The following is a 17,627-nucleotide window of genomic DNA, read 5'->3' as shown; positions in this document are numbered from 1 at the left end:
CCTACCTCAAACGCCCCGCTGAGGTTAAGAGGCAACTCGACCATCTCGTGCCGCTAGGGGTGGTCATTCTCTTTCCCTGCATCGTTGTCATCCTTATCCTGGTGCTGTTTGTCCGGCACCCCAGTTCATCAGGGAGGATACTAATGCCCGCTGGCGCACCGCCGGCGATAAGGTTCGTCGCCCTCTACCTCTGCCGTTGCGCAACAGCCATGCTGACGAAGACTTTGCAGAAAAATCAGCGAGAAACACGACAAAGTGTTCGTCACGGGCTGCCTCGAGCCCGACACCAGCAAGCCCCGCGCCAATGCCGCCTTCGTTGTGCTCGCCCGGAACAAGGAGCTCGACGGTGTGATCCAGTCAATGAAGTCGATTGAGCGCCACTTCAACCGCTGGTACAACTACCCTTATGTCTTCCTCAACGACGGAGACTTCAACCAGACCTTCATCGATACCGTCAAGAACTACACCTCCGCCACCGTCGAGTTTGGCAAGGTCGGTCCGGACATGTGGGGATACCCCGACTGGATCGACCCCAAGGTCGCCAAGGAGGGCGTCAACAAGCAAGGCGACAACGCCATCATGTACGGCGGCATGGAAAGCTACCATTTCATGTGCCGCTTCTACTCGGGGTATGTCACCCCGGCTTTCCCGTGCCCCGCTGGATGCTAACTGGCGCAGTTTCTTCTACAAGCACCCGCTTCTGGCCAAATACGAGTGGTACTGGCGGTTGGAGCCCGAGATCAAGTACTTCTGCGACATTACCTAGTACGGCCTCCTTTCCCCCCTTTCGTCCCCGCTTGCCCACTGACTTGCTTGCAGTGACCCCTTCCTCCAGATGATCGAGCATAACAAGACGTACGGCTTCACCATTGCCGTCAAAGAACTGCGCGAGACAGTCCCCAACATCTTCCGCTACGCCTCGGCCTACAAGCGCCTCAACAACATCTCGTCGCAGGGTCTGTGGGAGATGTTTGTCGAGCCGCAGCCCGAGAAAAAGAAGGAGAAGGTGTCAGAGAATGAGCAGGCCCGCCTACCCAACGTCGACCCGGAGGGCATGGAGGGCGAGTCGTACAACATGTGCCACTTCTGGTCCAACTTTGAGATTGCCCGGCTCGACTTTTTCCGGAGCAAGCAGTACGAGGATTTCTTCCAGATGATGGACCGCAGCGGCGGTTTCTGGATGGAGCGGGTACGTTCGCCCCGTCCCTCGCCCCTTTCCTCTTACCCCTGCCCCCCAATTTTATACCACCGATACTAACAAACCCCGAAACAGTGGGGAGACGCCCCGATCCACTCCCTCGCGGCCGGCGCGCTGCTCGCCCCGCGCGACATCCACTACTTCCGCGACTTCGGCTACCGCCACACCACCATCCAGCACTGCCCCGCCAACGCCCCGACGCGCCAGCTGCCGCGCCAGCCCTGGCTCGAGAAGACGACGCTCAACGAGCGCGAACGCCTCGAGGAGGACCAGTACTGGGAGGAGTACGACACCCCCAAGGAGAACGGCGTCGGCTGCCGCTGCCGCTGCGACACGGATATCGTGGACGTCGAGGGCAAGGAGGGGAGCTGTCTCGCGGAGTGGGTCGATGTTGCCGGCGGGTGGGCTAGCCCTTGAGAGAGTTTTAACGACTAGTTTATCCGTCATATACGTACAATTATGATCGCGGCGGAGTGTATGCATGCGTGGTGGTGGCGGCGTGGGGGAAAAGGAGCAATACGGATGGACATAGGATAGGATACCATCACCCTGTCCTGCGCTGCGCTGCGTGCGGCGCGGCTGTTGGTAATAGCTTGCTTGCTTTGTTTGTTTGGTATTCGGGGTGGCGTGTTGGTGGCGTGTCGTCGTCAATGTGCGTGTGTGCGTGTGTTGTCTATGGGTGGCGTGTAACGGAAAGAGATATTGTCATTATCATTGTCGTTGTTATGACCGGAGTGGGCTTAGTGCGTTGGGAATAGATGGAGACGTATGGAATTTTAATCCCTTACTGGCTGATGCTGCTGCTTGCTGTTATTCTTTTGGTTCTAGTTTGGTGTTGCGGGGGTGTGTACATAATAGAAAGAGTGATTGCTGCGCGTTGATGTTTTTGTTAGATGTCTACGTGTGTGTTTACATTCTGTTGATATCTTGCTCTCCTCACTTTGGACAGCCCTCCCACCTGAAGAGCCTCACGTCCCACCCAACCAACATGCAGCAACTTGGCCGAGATATAAGAGAAAAACTGCGGCTCTAATGCCAATCCAATCTATTTGCTCGAGCCGTTCCCAACCAAACCGAACCAACCAACCCGCGTCTATCGCCGCCACCAACCCACCCACCCTATACATGCCTTTCCCATCCACTCTTTGCCGGGCCCCGGTCCCTTTTCCTCTTTCTCTCTACTTTGTTTAGGTCCGTACAGATCAGAAACAATCTTATCCCCCCCCCCAACCGCCAACACCCCACCCCTTTCCTTCACACCCGCCCTCACCACGCCGACCCCCCCACATCCGTCACCGCGCCATGACTCGCATCACCCACCAACCTCGCATACTTCGCCAGCACGCCACGCGTGGGCTTCATCTTGGGCGGCGACCACGCCCTTCCTTCCGGCCGCTCCAACTCCCTCCCCACCACGTCCCCACCGGCGCCCACCCCCGGAATCTCCACCACATCAATCCGGTTCCCAACCGCATCAATCGTCACCACATCCCCCTCCTCCACCAGCGCAATCGGGCCCCCCACCGCCGCCTCCGGCACTACATGGCCCACGATAAACCCATGGCTGGCGCCGCTGTACCGCCCGTCCGTCACCAGCGCCACGTTGGTCAGCCCCGCGCCCATGATCGCCGCGCTCGCTTTGAGCTGCTCCGGCATGCCGGGGCCGCCCTTGGGGCCCTCGTAGCGGACGACCAGCACGAGGTTGCCGGCGTCGGGTCGGATGGTGTTTTGGGCGAGCGCGTCGCTGAGGGCTTGTTCTTTGTTGAAGACACGGACGGAGCCGGTGAAGGACAGGCCTTCCTTGCCGGTGATCTTGGCGACGGCGCCGCCGGGGGAGAGGTTGCCGTGGAGGACGCGGATGTGGCCGGTGGGTTTGATGGGGTTGGAGAGCGGGCGGAGGATGGTTTGCGTGGGGGGGAGGGAGGGCCAGGATTGCACGTTCTCGGCGAGGGTTTTGCCCGTGACGGTGGGGATGCTGCCGTCGATGAGGTTGGCGGCGATGAGCATTTTGAGGACGGCGGGGGTGCCGCCTACGTCGTAGAGGTCTTCCATGTAGTAGCGGCCGGAGGGAGCCAGGTCGGCGAGGAAGGGGGTGCGGTTGGAGGTGCGGGCGATGTCTTCGAGGGTGAGGGGGACGTCGGCTGAGTTGGCCATGGCGAGGAAGTGGAGGACCGCGTTGGTGCTGCCGCCGAGGACGATAGTTACGACGAGAGCGTTCTCGAAGGCCCAGCGCGTCATGAGGTCGCGCGCCCGGATGTCTTTCTCCATGCAGGTGCGGATGGCCTCGGCGGCGCGCTCGCACTCGCGGCGTTTCTCGGGGGATGTGGCCGGGAAGGACGAGGATCCCGGTAGAGTCAGACCCATGGCCTCGATGGCTGTGGCCATGGTGTTGGCTGTGTACATGCCGCCGCAAGCGCCCGCGCCAGGGCATGCATGTCGCTCGATGTCCTCCATGACGTCGCTCGGGGTCGCGTCGGCGCCCGAGGGCTTCTTGCACTTGGCTTCTAGGCGGTTGTAGGCGAAAGCGCCAGCGGCTTCGTAGCATGTCGAGATGTTGATCTGCTTGTCGAGGAGGTTGGAGTGGCCCTTGCGGATGGTGCCGCCGTAGATCATGAGGAACGGCCGGTTGTGGCGCGCAGCCGCCATCACGACGCCTGGCATGTTCTTATCGCAGCCCGGGATGCTGATGTTGGCATCATGCCGTTGAGCACAGGTAACCGTTTCGATGCTGTCGGCGATAATTTCTCTCGACTGGAGCGAGAACTTCATGCCTGTCCCGACGTGAGCCGTCATACGGTAAAAGCCGTACCCCTGCTCAGGGGTAAGGGGGAGGAGTTGTTTACTCACCGTCTCCGCCCATTGTGATGCCGTCAGAAACACCGATGGTGTTATACTGCCATGCGAGCATTTTTTGCTGCTCGACGGACTTCTTTACAATGGTGCCGAGCTCGAGCACTAACTCCTGGTTCAGCACATGCTCTCAAAGACAACAGCTGGGGACCATCTCTCACAGTGGGTACTGGCAACTTTTGGTCAGCTTCGTCCGGCAAGAGAGCGAGGCATTCACGGTACTTACTTGCACGGATTCCCCTCCCACCACACGGTGGCGATGCCCACATGTGGCGCATTCTTCATCATGTCCCTGTCGGGGACACCTGCAGCGTAAAGCATAGCCTAAGACAGGCGCCATAAGTGTCAGTTCGTCCCTCGGTGCAGCATAACGTCAAAAACGCATCCCATGCCCCTTTACCCCTGAGGAGCTCTCATCAGGCTATCATCGCCACATCCGGAAGCTCCCCAGACATCCTCGACCATGTTCGACCCCATCGAACCTGAGATGTGTCCTTCCATAAATAAGATACTCACCTGGGCGCCGGGGAAATCATGGCCTCTCGTCAACACCTGGGACCAGCGGTTGAGCGGGCCGCCGGGCGGGAGGGACTCGAATTGGAGGTAGTCGCCCGATCTGGGCACGTTCCGGTCACCACTATGACCGTTGCCGTGCTCATTCTCGCCACTATTACGGCCCGACGGAGTTTCGTCTGCGTGAGGCGCCATGTGGTTCAGATGTTGAGGTTATGTTCAGGAGATATTGATGAGATGATGATGATGATGATGATGATGATGTCGAGGACTGAGCCCGTCAGCTACGTTGGTCAAGCACGGTTTTATGGGCAGGATATGCCGGACAGGGGCGAGTGACGACAAAGCAGATATGGCAAACACACGGGTGAGCGACAACAAAGTAGATATGGGCAAACAAATGTCAGTGACGGGAAGAGCCCGATGTAAGCCCGATGTAAGCCGTTGGGGTGAAAGGGGGAAAGTTGGCAGGTGTCTTAGCGGGACGGGCAATGCGGTGGCAGATATACCACAGCCGGGGATACCGCGAGAATTTCCTCTGGGCGAAGACTGGTGTCTGCACTCCTAGTGGCTTTGGCCTCCTCACATGGCAGGAAGTGGAGGGCGACGCTTGACCAGGAAGCGCTAGCAAAGAGAGCAGGACTCCTCCCCAGCACAACCGAGCGCCGGATGACGAGCTCCATCTGTTCTCTCGGGACCAATGTTTTCGGTGAGCAAACCCTGACGACACACGACGAAACCTTGACCGCTGCCCGTCACCGCAATCGGTTTGCCGGGATTGGCTGTCCGGCTTGTGGAGGCCGCTAGAATCCGGCTGGAAATCGAGCAATCCCTGTGGAAGTCCCACTTGGGGCCAACGCAGTACCTTAACGGGGGCAGCGATGGGCGCCGGTAACGGTCCGATCAGAGGGTCAGGTGCTGAGGAACAGCTTGGTGATCGGCTTTCCTGGTGCTCGTCCCCGCGGCAGACCGGAAGGCGCAGATTGCAGGATGATCTCAGAACGGGACGGGGAAATAGGTCGGTCGTGGGAATCTTCTTCGCCTGTGTTCGCCCAAACTCCGAGACGGACCAGGCGGAATGCGCCGGGTGGCCGGCGTCGGCCGTGCACTGCAGCTTGCAGCAGCGGCTTGCAGCAGCCAGCATTGCCCAAGCGGAAGCCGAGCCAGCGGCATCGTCATCACAGATGGACCACAGATGGACCAGGGCGAAGAGTCAGCGATGGATGCAAGCCCATATGCACCACACGTGGTAGGCAAGGGGCAAGCTCGGCCTGCAGAGAGAGTGCATCGGCGGTGGAGTTGACGGGCGTCGAATCCTTTTAGCTTTATCAGTCCCCCATGCCGTCCCTGGAGGGGTACCACCACAGGGCCGAGTGTTGCATCTTGCTTGGCCGGTTTCACTGTCACCACACCTTGCCCGCCTGGGGGGCGAACATGAAGGCAGCCAGGAAAACTCGTCCGGGTGCTTGCCAATTGTGGTGTGGGCTGCGGGGTAGTGAAGCGAGCTTCCCAGTTCCGAGGATACAGCAAATTCCGCAACCCGGAAGCCTGATGGCGAAGGAAGACGTGCTGAAAGCGAAGGTTGGGTACATCCATAACATGCATACCCTAGGTACCTAAAGGAGGAAGTACCGAGTGCCAACGCAGTGTATGCCTTATCGGCCGGTTGAGCCAGCCCTGAACAGCACGGCTAAGCAAGATCTGGTCGGGGCGGCACGGCGCACGGCGATGGGTCCGGTTATTCTCACAAGCGGGCCCAAGAGATAGGAGCCGAGCCATGGTGCATCTTTGCATGGGGGTGTTGTTTTGCTGTTGAAGCATTCCTGTCACTCCAGGTTTTTGTCCCGTGGCGTCGCATCTGAGCCGAAGTTTGTCGAGTTTGTCGAGTTTCCGAATCCACCAAAATAGAAGCAGAAAAGAAAGAACCTTGACGGTCAACACAAAGGAAGGGACGGGCCATCCCCGGGTTAGGCAGCAGTCCGTCCACTATTTTTTTTTCTTTTTTTTTTTTTTTTTGCCTTTTGTATTTTGCCCCCAAGTTTTCTGTCTCTGTTCCTGGCAGCCAAGCGGACCACCTTGTGAGCAACACTCTTTTTGGAAGGAGGGCAAAAATGCGAATCTGAGTTTGGGAGAAATTACTGACTCAGCAAGCCTCAAATCACGTGTGAAGAGCTCTGCCTGCATGCCCGCTCAGTTTTTGCTTTTTCGTTTTTTAATTCCGTTTCTTAATTCCGTTTCAGTGACGACAAGCTCCAACAACACGGTAACTATCTCGTTCCTAGGCTCCGCGCATGGCGCAAAGCAGAGGTAGTTTGGGGAAGGCTGGAATATAGAACAACAGGAAATATTTGATACCCGGACCATGGGTTGTGAGTAATTAATCAGCAAATATTCGTGTTAACTACGCTGCGCCATCTCTTTCTGTGGCGAAGACCGACCCCTTTTCGATCGCCCGTTGGTTACTGTTGGATTTGGAAGGCGGTGAGGAGGGCAATTCAGGGGTAACTAATCTGTAGTGGCTGGGCATTAGTATTTTCAGGATCAGGGCGAGGCCCGCGGCTGTGGGAACAAGACAGAGACACAGAGACACAGACATCATCATCAATGGACTGGTTGCCCCTCTTTCATCACCTTTTGGCACCCAATCACCTTGGTACAGTCAATTCGTAGCTGTTGGCTTTCCAACAGTTACCTAACCTCTGCCCTCCTGGGCCTCGCAGTATTGCTCCAACCCCGTCTAGACTCCTTTGAACACCACCAAGAGAGAAATAACCCCATTTCCTAACAGGATTTTGCAGTCCCTCATTATCAATATGGTGCTCTGGTATGAGCACTTCAAGACATGCAATGTTGCGAGGCCCAGTCCTAGTCCCACGTCGGCTGGGGGCTCAGAGCGCTGGGCCTAGTATTAACGACATCGTCAACACCCATCAACGGCTACAAATGCTTGCTATCTGAGCCTCGCCTGTTTTGCTACATGCGGCCTCCGTGGTGCCTGTCGTGAAGACACCGTTGGTGTTGGCAATGGAAACAACCAACAGCGTAGTGTAACTGGAAGCCTTCGTCAACAGCCGTCCCCTTTCTCAAGCTCAAACTACACCGATGGGTGGGGGTAGGAATAAATTAACGAAAACTCACGCAGTGGCTTGGTTCGCTTGATGGTGGGGTGCGAGCGACTTCGGCGTACGATGCTCTTGCGCTTAGCTAGGGCGAGGCCGTGAATACCGGGTTGCGTAGAAGGACGTCGATCTGGTCTCGAGCTTGCCTCAGCTCCTCTGATAGCTGTGCCTTTGTGTTCGCTAGGGCGCATTCCATTTGACGTTGGTATTCCTGGAGCTGATGGTGTAACTCTTGAATCGTGTTCTGCTGCTTGCTGACCAGGTCGCGTAGTTCAGTGATTGTATCGCGCATCTCGTTTCGCTGTGCATTGAGCACCTCTAGGAGTGTCTGTAGCGCTGTCTTCCCGGTCCCAACCTCGTTGTTGGTCGCGTTCCCGCCTCCCAGTGCGCGTGTTCCTCTCGAAGCGACGGTCCGCGTAGCATCGCTCGTAGTCCTTCTCGACGCGGTGGTTGCGTCTTCGATCGGTTGCATGGCTTCGCGAACTTTCGCACTCGGTTTCGGGGCGCCGCTCGGTCGCTTCAGCGGGGATGGTTGGTCGGCCACCTCGACCACGATCTGGTCCTGCGCCGACCCCGCCATTTCGCCGTCCTTCGGCAGTGCCGCTCGACTTTCTCAAAAGTTTAACTTACCGTTAACTTCGTGTTTGCGAACCTGGTCCCGGGTTTTTTCCGTTCGCCCGGTTTATTGTGTTCGCGGCTATCGTCTTCCATAGGCGGCTCCTTGTCGTCGAGTTCAATCACGTGCGGGCTGGTCTAGGATTCCTATCTTTCAGCTAGGTTTGCGCCCCAGAGCCTTGCGTACGGCACATTCCCCGCTGAATGCCAGCTGCCCGTTCACCTCCATTTCTCTCCTCAGCGACAGCGGCAAGCGAACTAGCATGCATCACCTTCGCCGTTTTTTCAAGAAAAACAAGACAAAAACACCGGCTAAGGAGGGTCGGGCATCCCTGGGCACCATCGGATCAGGTGATCCGCAAGGCGCTCCAGCGTCATCTGACACGCCAGCAGCTGAGCCCGCCTCGGCACCCACAGTTGAAGTTCAATCAGAGAGATCAACGGCTGCTCTAGGGCCTTCGAATGCGGCCAGCGCGGAGACAATCACGAGGGAAGAAGAGGAGAATCTTTCGGAAGGCCTGAGGGTCCTCATTACCAAGTCGGCTGATACCGTCGGATGCGTTGATATTATCGCACTTCATGGGCTTGGTGGCAATCTGCTCACGACCTGGACCGACAAGACAACGGGAGTAAACTGGCTGAGTGACGAGAGATGCCTTCCAAACGACGTTCCCAATGCCCGCATCATGACCTTCGGCTACAACTCAGCCAGGTACTTCAGTCGCTCAGAGGCTGATGTGCGCGATTTTGCATCTGGATTGCTGGTGGCTATCAAGTCTAAAAGGCGGGGCCGCGCTGAAAACAATAGGCCCATCATCTTCCTGTGTCATAGTCTGGGAGGGCTTGTATTCAAGCAAGTAAGGAAAGACTGCACCGGCGCCTAGCCAACATGAGGCGGATTCGGGGACAAACTGACGAATCTATAGGCTGTCATTCTGGCACATGAGCAGAATGACCATTACTCGACCGTTTTGGATAACATCCGCGGCGTGGTGTTCTTCGGTACCCCCCATTGTGGCTCAGATTTGGCCTTCTGGGACCGAATCGGAACGTCCCTGACACACATCGGCACCCTTGGATATCTGGGCAACGCCAAGATGTCAAAAAACCTAAAGGTCAATGCGAAGATGCTAAAAGACATCACCGACTCCTTTGCCCACAGGGGCGGCAAGTTCAACATCAGGACTTTCTACGAGACCGAACGCATGACGGGCCTCAACAGTCGCGTGGTTGAGCCACAATCTGCCACGCTCGGGTGGCCAAACGAGCTCGCTATTGCCGCTGCCGCAAACCACACCGACCTCGTCAAGTTCCCCTCGTCATCTAACCAACGATATCAGGACGCCGTCTTTGCCATTTCTGAGCTCGCTGGTGATCCGTTAGAGGATGACGATGCTCGTAAGTACTCCTCGTCAAGGTGTTCAAATAGGGAACCTGACATCCTAACAGCGTCTAGCGTTCAGCGTCAGTGAGGAACGCTGTATGAGAAATCTTAACTCGGATTACGGAAACCACCTTGATCAAGTTGATGATCCGGTGTCTGGGACATGCGAATGGGTCGTTTCCCACGAGACGTGGCGCGAGTGGAACATGTTGCAGGGATCGGCACTCCTCTGGATCACAGCCGACGCTGGCTGCGGCAAGTCTGTTGCCGCCAAGTTTCTCGTCAATCACCTTCTGTCGTTACCAGCTTCTTGCCGGACAAGGAACATCTGTTATTTCTTTTTCAAGGATGGACTCGAGGACCAGGACAACGCATCAGCAGCCGTGTCCGCTGTATTACATCAGCTATGCTCCTCGCAACGACGGCTTATTAAGCATGTCATGGCAAAGTTCACCAGCATGCCCAAGCGGACATTTAACCGCTGCTTCTCACTGTGGTCCGTATTGATGGCTGTCCTCCAGGACCCCAAGATGCAGGAGATGGTGTGGATCCTAGATGGCCTCGATGAGTGCGAACCAAAATCCCTCGATGAGCTCCTCAAAGGGGTAGTCGCCTACCTCAACCACAGTTCCGCCAGCGACCCCCGCACACCCAGAACTCGCCTCAAGGTGATCCTCTTAAGTCGGCCTCATAACAAAATAGAGCAGACACTTCGACTTGATGGACAGAGAGAAGACGATGAAGCCGACGTGCGTGGGGATGAAAGAACGTCCAAGCCCTCAGGCAACCGCAATAGGTTTAGACTCATCGCTGAAGAACAGACCAAGGCCATCGGGAAAGACATCGCGCGATTTGTTCGTTCCAAGATCTCCGAGTTTGGAGGGACCTCGAAACTCTCTTCAGGCATGCTTGCTAGTCTCGAGGAGAGGCTAATCAGCGGGGCTGACTATACATTTCTTTGGATCTCACTCGTAATCAAACTCGTCGAGGACGCGCGAGTCGATGGCATCTCGATGGCCCAACTCGAGTGGATCTTGAACACAACACATCTCGACGACGTCTACGAGAGGCTTCTCTCCAGGAATTCACTTCCCCTCAAAGCCCGAAAAGCTTTAATGCTAGTGCTTGCCGCCGTTCGACCGCTCAGCTTGAAGGAGATGTGTACCGCCATCGAAGTCCACCAGGACCACTTTTCCAGAGTAGATGGCGACGCGGCGGCTCGAACACTGTTGGCAGACCACGCCCACTCAGATATCCACGTAGGCGAAAAGGTCAAAATTCAACGGCCAAGACCTAGGGAGGGCAACCAAACTTTATATTCCGAGCTGTGGCTGGAAATGGAACTGGCTGGCACTCAACCAAATAGTGTGCCCGGAAAAGCAAGACCAACCACGGCCGAAGTTGAGGAATCCAGTGTTGTTTCGGCTGACATCAAATCGCCCTCTGCAGTTCGAAGTCTCAACCAGCTTGGAAAGCTCTTGCACAAACCGTTCATTAACCACCTGCGCCAGCTCTGCGGTCATTTCCTGAGAGTCCGTGGCGGCAAAGTCTACCTTGTCCATCAGACTGCACGGGAGTTTCTCCTCGCAAAGCCAGAGTTAAAAAATCTCGATGATGTGGATGCGTGGATGGCCCTAAGCCCGGAAGACCCGCCTCTCCAAGACCGGCGGCGAAGACGAGGAAAGGGAGAACACAGCGAAGACGGGGTAAAAGCTACAGCGCGCTCCACAACTAACGAGAAACTCACTCCTACCCTTACCAGCCGGCCAAAGCCCACCTGGCGGCACTCAATTCGCCTCGAAGACGCCAACCGTCTCCTTCTCCGCACCTGCGCTGACTACCTCGCACTTTTCCGGTTCGAAGACGCGCACACCCAAGACACCACCCAGTGGACTGGCAAGACGGTGGGCGAGCACCTCAAGAAGATCGGCAACGACCCGCCGCGCGCCTTCTTCAAGTACGCTGCTTTCCACTGGATCGACCACTACCGCCCCGTGCGGCGGGAACTCGACTTCTCGTACGACTATCTGCTCAACCCCGCCGGCGCGCTTTTCAAGATATGGAGCATCGTGCACCGCTCGTGGGTGCCGAACGAGGAACGCCGCGCGCTTGAGGCGCGCGGCGTCCACATGGGTGGGAGGAAGGAGGAGGGCGGGGAGGGGGTGAGGCGGTCGGAGAACGAGTTCTACCTCTCGATGAATACGGCGGATCTGACGGTGATGGAGCGGCTCGGGTGGTTGGATGAGTGGGGGGACTACATATGGAAGGATAAGAAGAACGAGGAGCAGTTTGATGCGGTGCTGGATCATTTCAACTTTAGCTATGGGGGGGAGATGGAGCTGTATGATAACGAGTTGTTGGCAGGGGATAGGTGGTGGAAGAAGCATAAAGAGAGGGAGGAATCCGGAGGGGAGTCGGAGGACGAAAGGAACGAGGGCAGGGAGGGGAATGACGGAATGGGCTTCGACGTTGGGCAGATCCCTGACCGGGTTCAATTCTATCGGCGGCAACGACGCGCGGTGGTTATGGAGATGTTGAGAGAGATGTCAAACCCGTTATCCTCGAGGTGGGGGAACCCCGCCGTGCTGGATATCAGCATGTTCTCTACACAAACAAGGGGTGGTTTTGGGAGGACCGCGTGAGAGTGCCTTTGTGTTGGAAAATTGCCTGGTTACCGGATGACTAAAGGTACCTTACCTATTCGGTGGGTACAACGAATACGGCGAGGTACTGTTGAGGTGGTGGCCCGGCTGCCCATTTTGGGTGTGAGTATACCTGATTTGATATGGAAAGTAGAACATCTCTTTGAAACAAATCTGTGCTATATTGATCTTCGCGTCTTTTGAGGCAGCTGGTTGAAGATTCTGTCTTTCCAGATGCCAGGTGCGGCGCGCGGCGCTTCAGACGTCATTGACGTCATGAGAGGTGATTCGGGGTCTCCAGGAGTGGGATATCGCCGGCCCCAGCGCAAAAGGGTGAAAACGACGAGGGCGATGGAAGCAATGCAACAAGAAAACAATATGGACTGGGAGGAGGAAAATAACAGTGAGAGAATGTTGAGAAACCACAGAAACCGCACAATTCGGGCCGCAGCGGCCGAGAGAGTAGGAGAGGGAATCCAGGGCCAAGAGCAACCCGCGGACTGCAACTTCGAAAATAAATTGGACACTATCAAAACGGAATTTCAGCTTCAATTCGAAAAGCTCAGGGATCACATGGCAGAAGAAATGGCCAAAATGACGGCCCAGTTGACCGAAGAACTGTCGCAAGCGCGAGAGCAACTCATCCAAGCCCGCCGCGAGCTCGAGGACGCCAGACTGCAGCCCCACGCCATGAACGAGGCTCAGGAAGCCCCTCCGGCTCGGCCGGCGTATGCGGATGTCGCCCGATGTACACCTCCTACCAGCGGTCCTAGTCTGACATCCTCCGCAAGCCGGACGACTACGCCAGAGCCAGCGTTCTACACTATAGACATGACTAGGGTACCGGAGGAACACGTCGAAGAGGCTACACCTGTGGCCCTTCGCAAGCTCATCGAGAACGAGATGCGAGCGCCGGGAGATCAATTTAAGTGGCGTTGTCTTGCCGTCACCAGAGACAGAGGAAACATCAACCGCCTTAGAATCATTGGCAGGAACGAAGCGGAAGTAAAGAGGATCAAGGGCATCATCGAAGCGAAGAAGGCGCCGGGTGCGCAGGTCCTACGTGACCAGCTGTACCCAGTTAAAGTTGACAACGTCAATCGTACGGCTGTTCTCGACCCTGAAGGCAAGGTACTCCCCGGAGCGGCGGAAACCCTGGGCCGAGAGAACGACGTGCAGATCGCCAAGCTGGCTTGGTTGAGCCGGAAGGACACTGCGAAGGCGTATGGATCGATGGTGGTATATATCACCAAAGCTGGCGACGCTAAGAGGATCATCAACGAGGGCTTCTTCCACGCCAGAGGCGAATCGGGATACACGGGAGTCTTCGAACGCCGGACACGGCCGAACCAGTGCTGCAACTGCCAGCAGATTGGCCACAAAGCTTTCCAGTGCAGGAACCCTCAAGTGTGCGGAATGTGCGCCAGCGAGGGCCACCGTCACAGCGAGTGCTCAGCAGCTATACCGAAGTGCGTCCTTTGCGGAGGACCACATGAATCGTTCAGCAAGAATTGCCGGAAGCTCTATCCATCTCGTCATGAATAGGACGTTTCGGATCATCCAATTGAACGTCAGAAAGCAAGGGGAGGTACATGCCAGTTTGATGAACGACGTGGCAATCCAGGACGCTGCCGTCATAGCCATTCAGGAACCCCAGGCGCGGAGGATCCAAGGACGGCTCCTGACGACCCCTATGGATCATCACAAATGGACCAAGATGGTCCCGTGCACGTTGAAGGAAGGTAGATGGGCTATCCGGAGCATGCTCTGGGTGAACAAAACCGTGGAAGCGGAGCAAGTGGCAGTGGACTCCCCGGACATCACGGCAGCGGTCATACGGCTCCCGGAGCGCGTAGTCTTGGTCGCGTCCGTCTACGTACCATGTGGGGACGGCGAGGCACTAAAGGACACCTGCGAGAACCTCCGCAGAACGGTAGCAAAGGCGAAACGGGGCGTAGGAACGACAGTGGATATAGTGGTTGCAGGTGATTTCAACTGCCACGACCAACTGTGGGGAGGAGACGACATCTCCTCCGTGAGACAAGGGGAAGCCGACCCTATCATCGATCTCATGAACGAGCTGACTCTGAGCACCCTACTCCCGAGGGGCACTAACATGGCAAGCAGGTGGATACGGCTCGACCATCGACCTGATCCTGGCCTCGGAGGAACTGACAGAAGCTGTGATCAGGTGTGGAGTCCATGGAACGGAACACGGTTCAGATCACCGCACGATCGAAACAGTCTTCGATGTTGAGATACCTATACCGACGCACCATGACCGACTGCTTCTCAAAAACGCGCCATGGAAAGACATCAGGGCCAAAATTGCAATTACACTAGGGAACACCCCAGCGAAGGGCACAGTCCAGCAGAGAAAGGACCGCCTGATGTCCGCTGTCTCAGGCTTACTCCACTCCCTCACTCCCAAAGCCCGGCCATCGCCATACGCAAAGCGATGGTGGACCACGGACCTGACGCAGCTACGTCGCATCTACACACACTGGAGGAACTGCGCTCGCTCGGAACGCCGGGCAGGCTGGACTACAGTCGAGATTGAGGAATTGGCAAAGGGCGCAGCAAAACAATACCACGATGCTATCCGGCAGCAGAAGAAGAAGCACTAGACCGAGTTCCTTGCGGATAACGACAACATTTGGAAGGCTGCAAAGTATCTAAAATCCGGAGACGATACCACGTTTGGAAGGATCCCACAACTCTTTAGAGCAGATGGTACATCCACGACCGATCATAGAGAACAGGCCGAAGAGCTCCTAACAAGATTCTTCCCGGCCTTGCCCGATACGATCGACGATGAAGGTCCAAAACCGCAGAGGGCACCTATCAGGATGCCTATCCTTACGATGGAGGAAGTCGAACGACAGCTGTTCACAATGAAGTCCTGGAAGGCACCAGGGGAGGACGGTTTGCCGGCAGTGGTGTGGAAGGAAGTCTGGCAGCTGGTCAAGCACCATGTACTGGCACTCTTCCGTACCTCGCTGGAGGACGGGGTCCTTCCCAGCCAGTGGCTGCATGCTAAGATCATCCCACTCAAGAAACCGGGCAAAGAGGACTACACCATCGCAAAGGCTTGGAGACCAATCTCCCTTCTAGCAACGCTGGGCAAAGTGCTGGAGTCGGTGATCGCGGAACGGCTGTCCCACGTCGTGGAGACCTACGGCCTCCTGCCCACCAACCACTTCGGCGCGCGGAAGCAGCGATCAGCCGAGCAGGCGCTGGTGTTTCTACAGGAGCAGATCTACACGGCCTGGAGAGGACGGAAGATTGTCAGCCTCATTCGCTTCGATGTCAAGGGAGCCTACAACGGAGTCTACAAGGAACGGCTTGTCCAGAGAATGAGGGAACGTGGTATCCCGGAAGAGCTGTGCCGATGGACAAAAGATTTCTGTTCTGACCGTACGGCCTCTATCCAGGTCAACGGGCATGCTGCGGAACGACGGGGTCTCCCACAGGCTGGCCTGCCTCAAGGCTCGCCCCTCTCCCCTATCTTGTTCCTCTTTTTCAACGCGGATCTGGTCCAGCGAAAGATTGATAGCAACGGTGGGGCGATAGCTTTTGTCGATGACTTTACCGCCTGGGTCACAGGACCGACGGCACAGAGCACACGCAAGGGGATCGAAGCAATCATCGACCAAGCGTTAGACTGGGAAAAGAGAAGTGGAGCGACATTTGAAGCAGACAAGACGGCCGTCATCCACTTTACCCGCAAGGCCTACAAAGCCAACTCGGCGCCCTTTACCATCAAGGGTCAAAATGTTCAGCCGAGAGACCACGTCAAGATCCTTGGAGTGGTCATAGATGCCAAGCTCAGGTATAAGGAGCATATCGCAAGAGCGGCCTCCAAAGGGCTCCGCGCGGCGATGGAGTTGAAACGGCTCAGAGGTCTGTCCCCGGCTACGGCGCGGCAGCTGTTCACCGCCATGGTCGCGCCAGTGGTGGACTATGCCTCCAGCGTTTGGATGCACCAGTGCAATTGGAAGACTGCGCCGGCCATACACAGAGTGCAGAGGGTCGCGGCGCAAGGGATCATAGGAACGTTCAGCAAGGTAGCAACAAGCGTAGCAGAAGCAGAAGCTCACATCCCCACGGCCCAAGATCGATTCTGGAAGAGGTCGATCAAAATGTGGACGGTCATCCACACCCTACCGGACACGAATCCACTACGCAACACCACTTCCCGGATGCGCAAGTTCCGGAGATCCTACCGCTCGCCTTTCTTTCAGGTAGCAGATCTCCTCAAGAACGTCCCATTGGACAGCCTCGAAACCATCGCTCCAGTCGTATTAGCACCGTGGGAGAGGCGAGTCCGCACTACGGTTGACGGAACAGGCATGCAGCAAAAAGAGACAGAGTGGGCGGTCCGGATCGCCGTAAGCAGCTCCGCACGGAACAACGTGGTAGGGATCGGAGGAGTCGTCCGTCTCCCGCTACCGATACGAGATGACTCAAGGAACGAAGCCTTCAGTGCGACGCTGGGCTCTAGGTCGGAGCAAAACCCGTTCTCAGGCGAGCTTGCGGCTGTTGGGTGCGCGTTGAGGTTGATTCGAAATGTTAGGTACCGGAAGATCATCCTGGCCACCAGCAACAAGGCAGCCGTGATGGCCTTGGAGCGACCACACCGGTAATCAGGGCAACAATATCTCCGTCAGGCGTACGATGCGATAAGTGCCTTACGCAACGCGGGAAACACGATCTCGGTCGTCTGGATCCAAGCGGGTACAAAAGACGAGCTCCTAAACACAGCCAAAGCGAAAGCAAAGGAAGCCACGCGGCGAGACGCTACGCCGCAAACCCAGGATCCGGCCATGCGGCCAACAGCCCTCCGTATCGCATGGGCAAAGCGGGCAGCGCCCACGTCCTTACCTGACAAAGTTGGCGGACATTCCAAGAGAGTCGATATAGCGTTACCAGGGAAGCATACGCGACTATTATACGACGACCTGTCTCGAAGAGAGGCTGGCGTGCTTGCTCAGCTTAGAACAGGCATGGCCAAGCTCAACGCATACCTGCATCGCATCAAAGCAGCACCGTCAGATCAGTGCGCATGTGGGCAAGCAGCAGAGACAGTAGAACACTTCCTCTTCCGATGCAGAACATGGACCACGCTCAGAACAGAGATACTCCGATGCACAGATACGCACAGAGGCAACATTTCCTTTTATCTAGGAGGCAAATCACCATCGGATGGCAAAGACTGGACTCCGAACCTAGAGGCCGTTCGGACGACGATACGATTCGCAATGGCCACGGGTCGACTCGACGCAAACCCGCCGCAGACCGACTAA

The 17,627-nt window shown here is 56.6% G+C and overlaps 6 protein-coding genes across 6 annotated transcripts; 4 read left to right on the top strand and 2 right to left on the bottom strand.

The window, feature by feature from the left end:
- Nucleotides 1–143: 143 nt before the first annotated feature.
- CHGG_05376 (uncharacterized protein) lies at nucleotides 144–1,615 on the top strand (the record flags this gene model as incomplete). The annotated part of the gene is made up of 5 exons (XM_001221470.1): nucleotides 144–172; nucleotides 231–629; nucleotides 679–765; nucleotides 820–1,189; nucleotides 1,274–1,615. The coding sequence occupies 5 exons, from the start codon at nucleotides 144–146 to the stop codon at nucleotides 1,613–1,615; spliced, it is 1,227 nt and encodes a 408-aa protein (XP_001221471.1).
- Nucleotides 1,616–2,464: 849 nt separating this feature from the next.
- Nucleotides 2,465–4,756, bottom strand: CHGG_05375 (uncharacterized protein; the record flags this gene model as incomplete). The annotated part of the gene is made up of 3 exons (XM_001221469.1): nucleotides 2,465–4,009; nucleotides 4,275–4,340; nucleotides 4,565–4,756. 3 exons carry the CDS (start codon nucleotides 4,754–4,756, stop codon nucleotides 2,465–2,467), a joined length of 1,803 nt encoding a protein of 600 aa, XP_001221470.1.
- A 686-nt stretch (nucleotides 4,757–5,442) lies between these two features.
- On the top strand, nucleotides 5,443–5,814 carry CHGG_05374 (uncharacterized protein; the record flags this gene model as incomplete). The annotated part of the gene is made up of 1 exon (XM_001221468.1): nucleotides 5,443–5,814. One exon carries the CDS (start codon nucleotides 5,443–5,445, stop codon nucleotides 5,812–5,814), a length of 372 nt encoding a protein of 123 aa, XP_001221469.1.
- Nucleotides 5,815–7,765: 1,951 nt separating this feature from the next.
- CHGG_05373 (uncharacterized protein) lies at nucleotides 7,766–8,260 on the bottom strand (the record flags this gene model as incomplete). The annotated part of the gene is made up of 1 exon (XM_001221467.1): nucleotides 7,766–8,260. The coding sequence occupies one exon, from the start codon at nucleotides 8,258–8,260 to the stop codon at nucleotides 7,766–7,768; it is 495 nt and encodes a 164-aa protein (XP_001221468.1).
- A 721-nt stretch (nucleotides 8,261–8,981) lies between these two features.
- Nucleotides 8,982–12,321, top strand: CHGG_05372 (uncharacterized protein; the record flags this gene model as incomplete). The annotated part of the gene is made up of 3 exons (XM_001221466.1): nucleotides 8,982–9,152; nucleotides 9,222–9,693; nucleotides 9,752–12,321. 3 exons carry the CDS (start codon nucleotides 8,982–8,984, stop codon nucleotides 12,319–12,321), a joined length of 3,213 nt encoding a protein of 1,070 aa, XP_001221467.1.
- Nucleotides 12,322–12,915: 594 nt separating this feature from the next.
- Nucleotides 12,916–16,967, top strand: CHGG_05371 (uncharacterized protein; the record flags this gene model as incomplete). Its single annotated transcript, XM_001221465.1, has 3 exons — nucleotides 12,916–13,790; nucleotides 13,897–14,512; nucleotides 14,985–16,967. The coding sequence occupies 3 exons, from the start codon at nucleotides 12,916–12,918 to the stop codon at nucleotides 16,965–16,967; spliced, it is 3,474 nt and encodes a 1,157-aa protein (XP_001221466.1).
- Nucleotides 16,968–17,627: the final 660 nt, after the last annotated feature.

The sequence above is a fragment of the Chaetomium globosum genome, genomic scaffold, assembly GCF_000143365.1.
Source record: "Chaetomium globosum CBS 148.51 scaffold_3 genomic scaffold, whole genome shotgun sequence".
NCBI classification, from domain to species: Eukaryota; Fungi; Ascomycota; class Sordariomycetes; order Sordariales; family Chaetomiaceae; genus Chaetomium; species Chaetomium globosum.
Note: the sequence above shows the minus strand (reverse complement) of the source record. Positions and strands in the feature narration are given on the sequence as shown.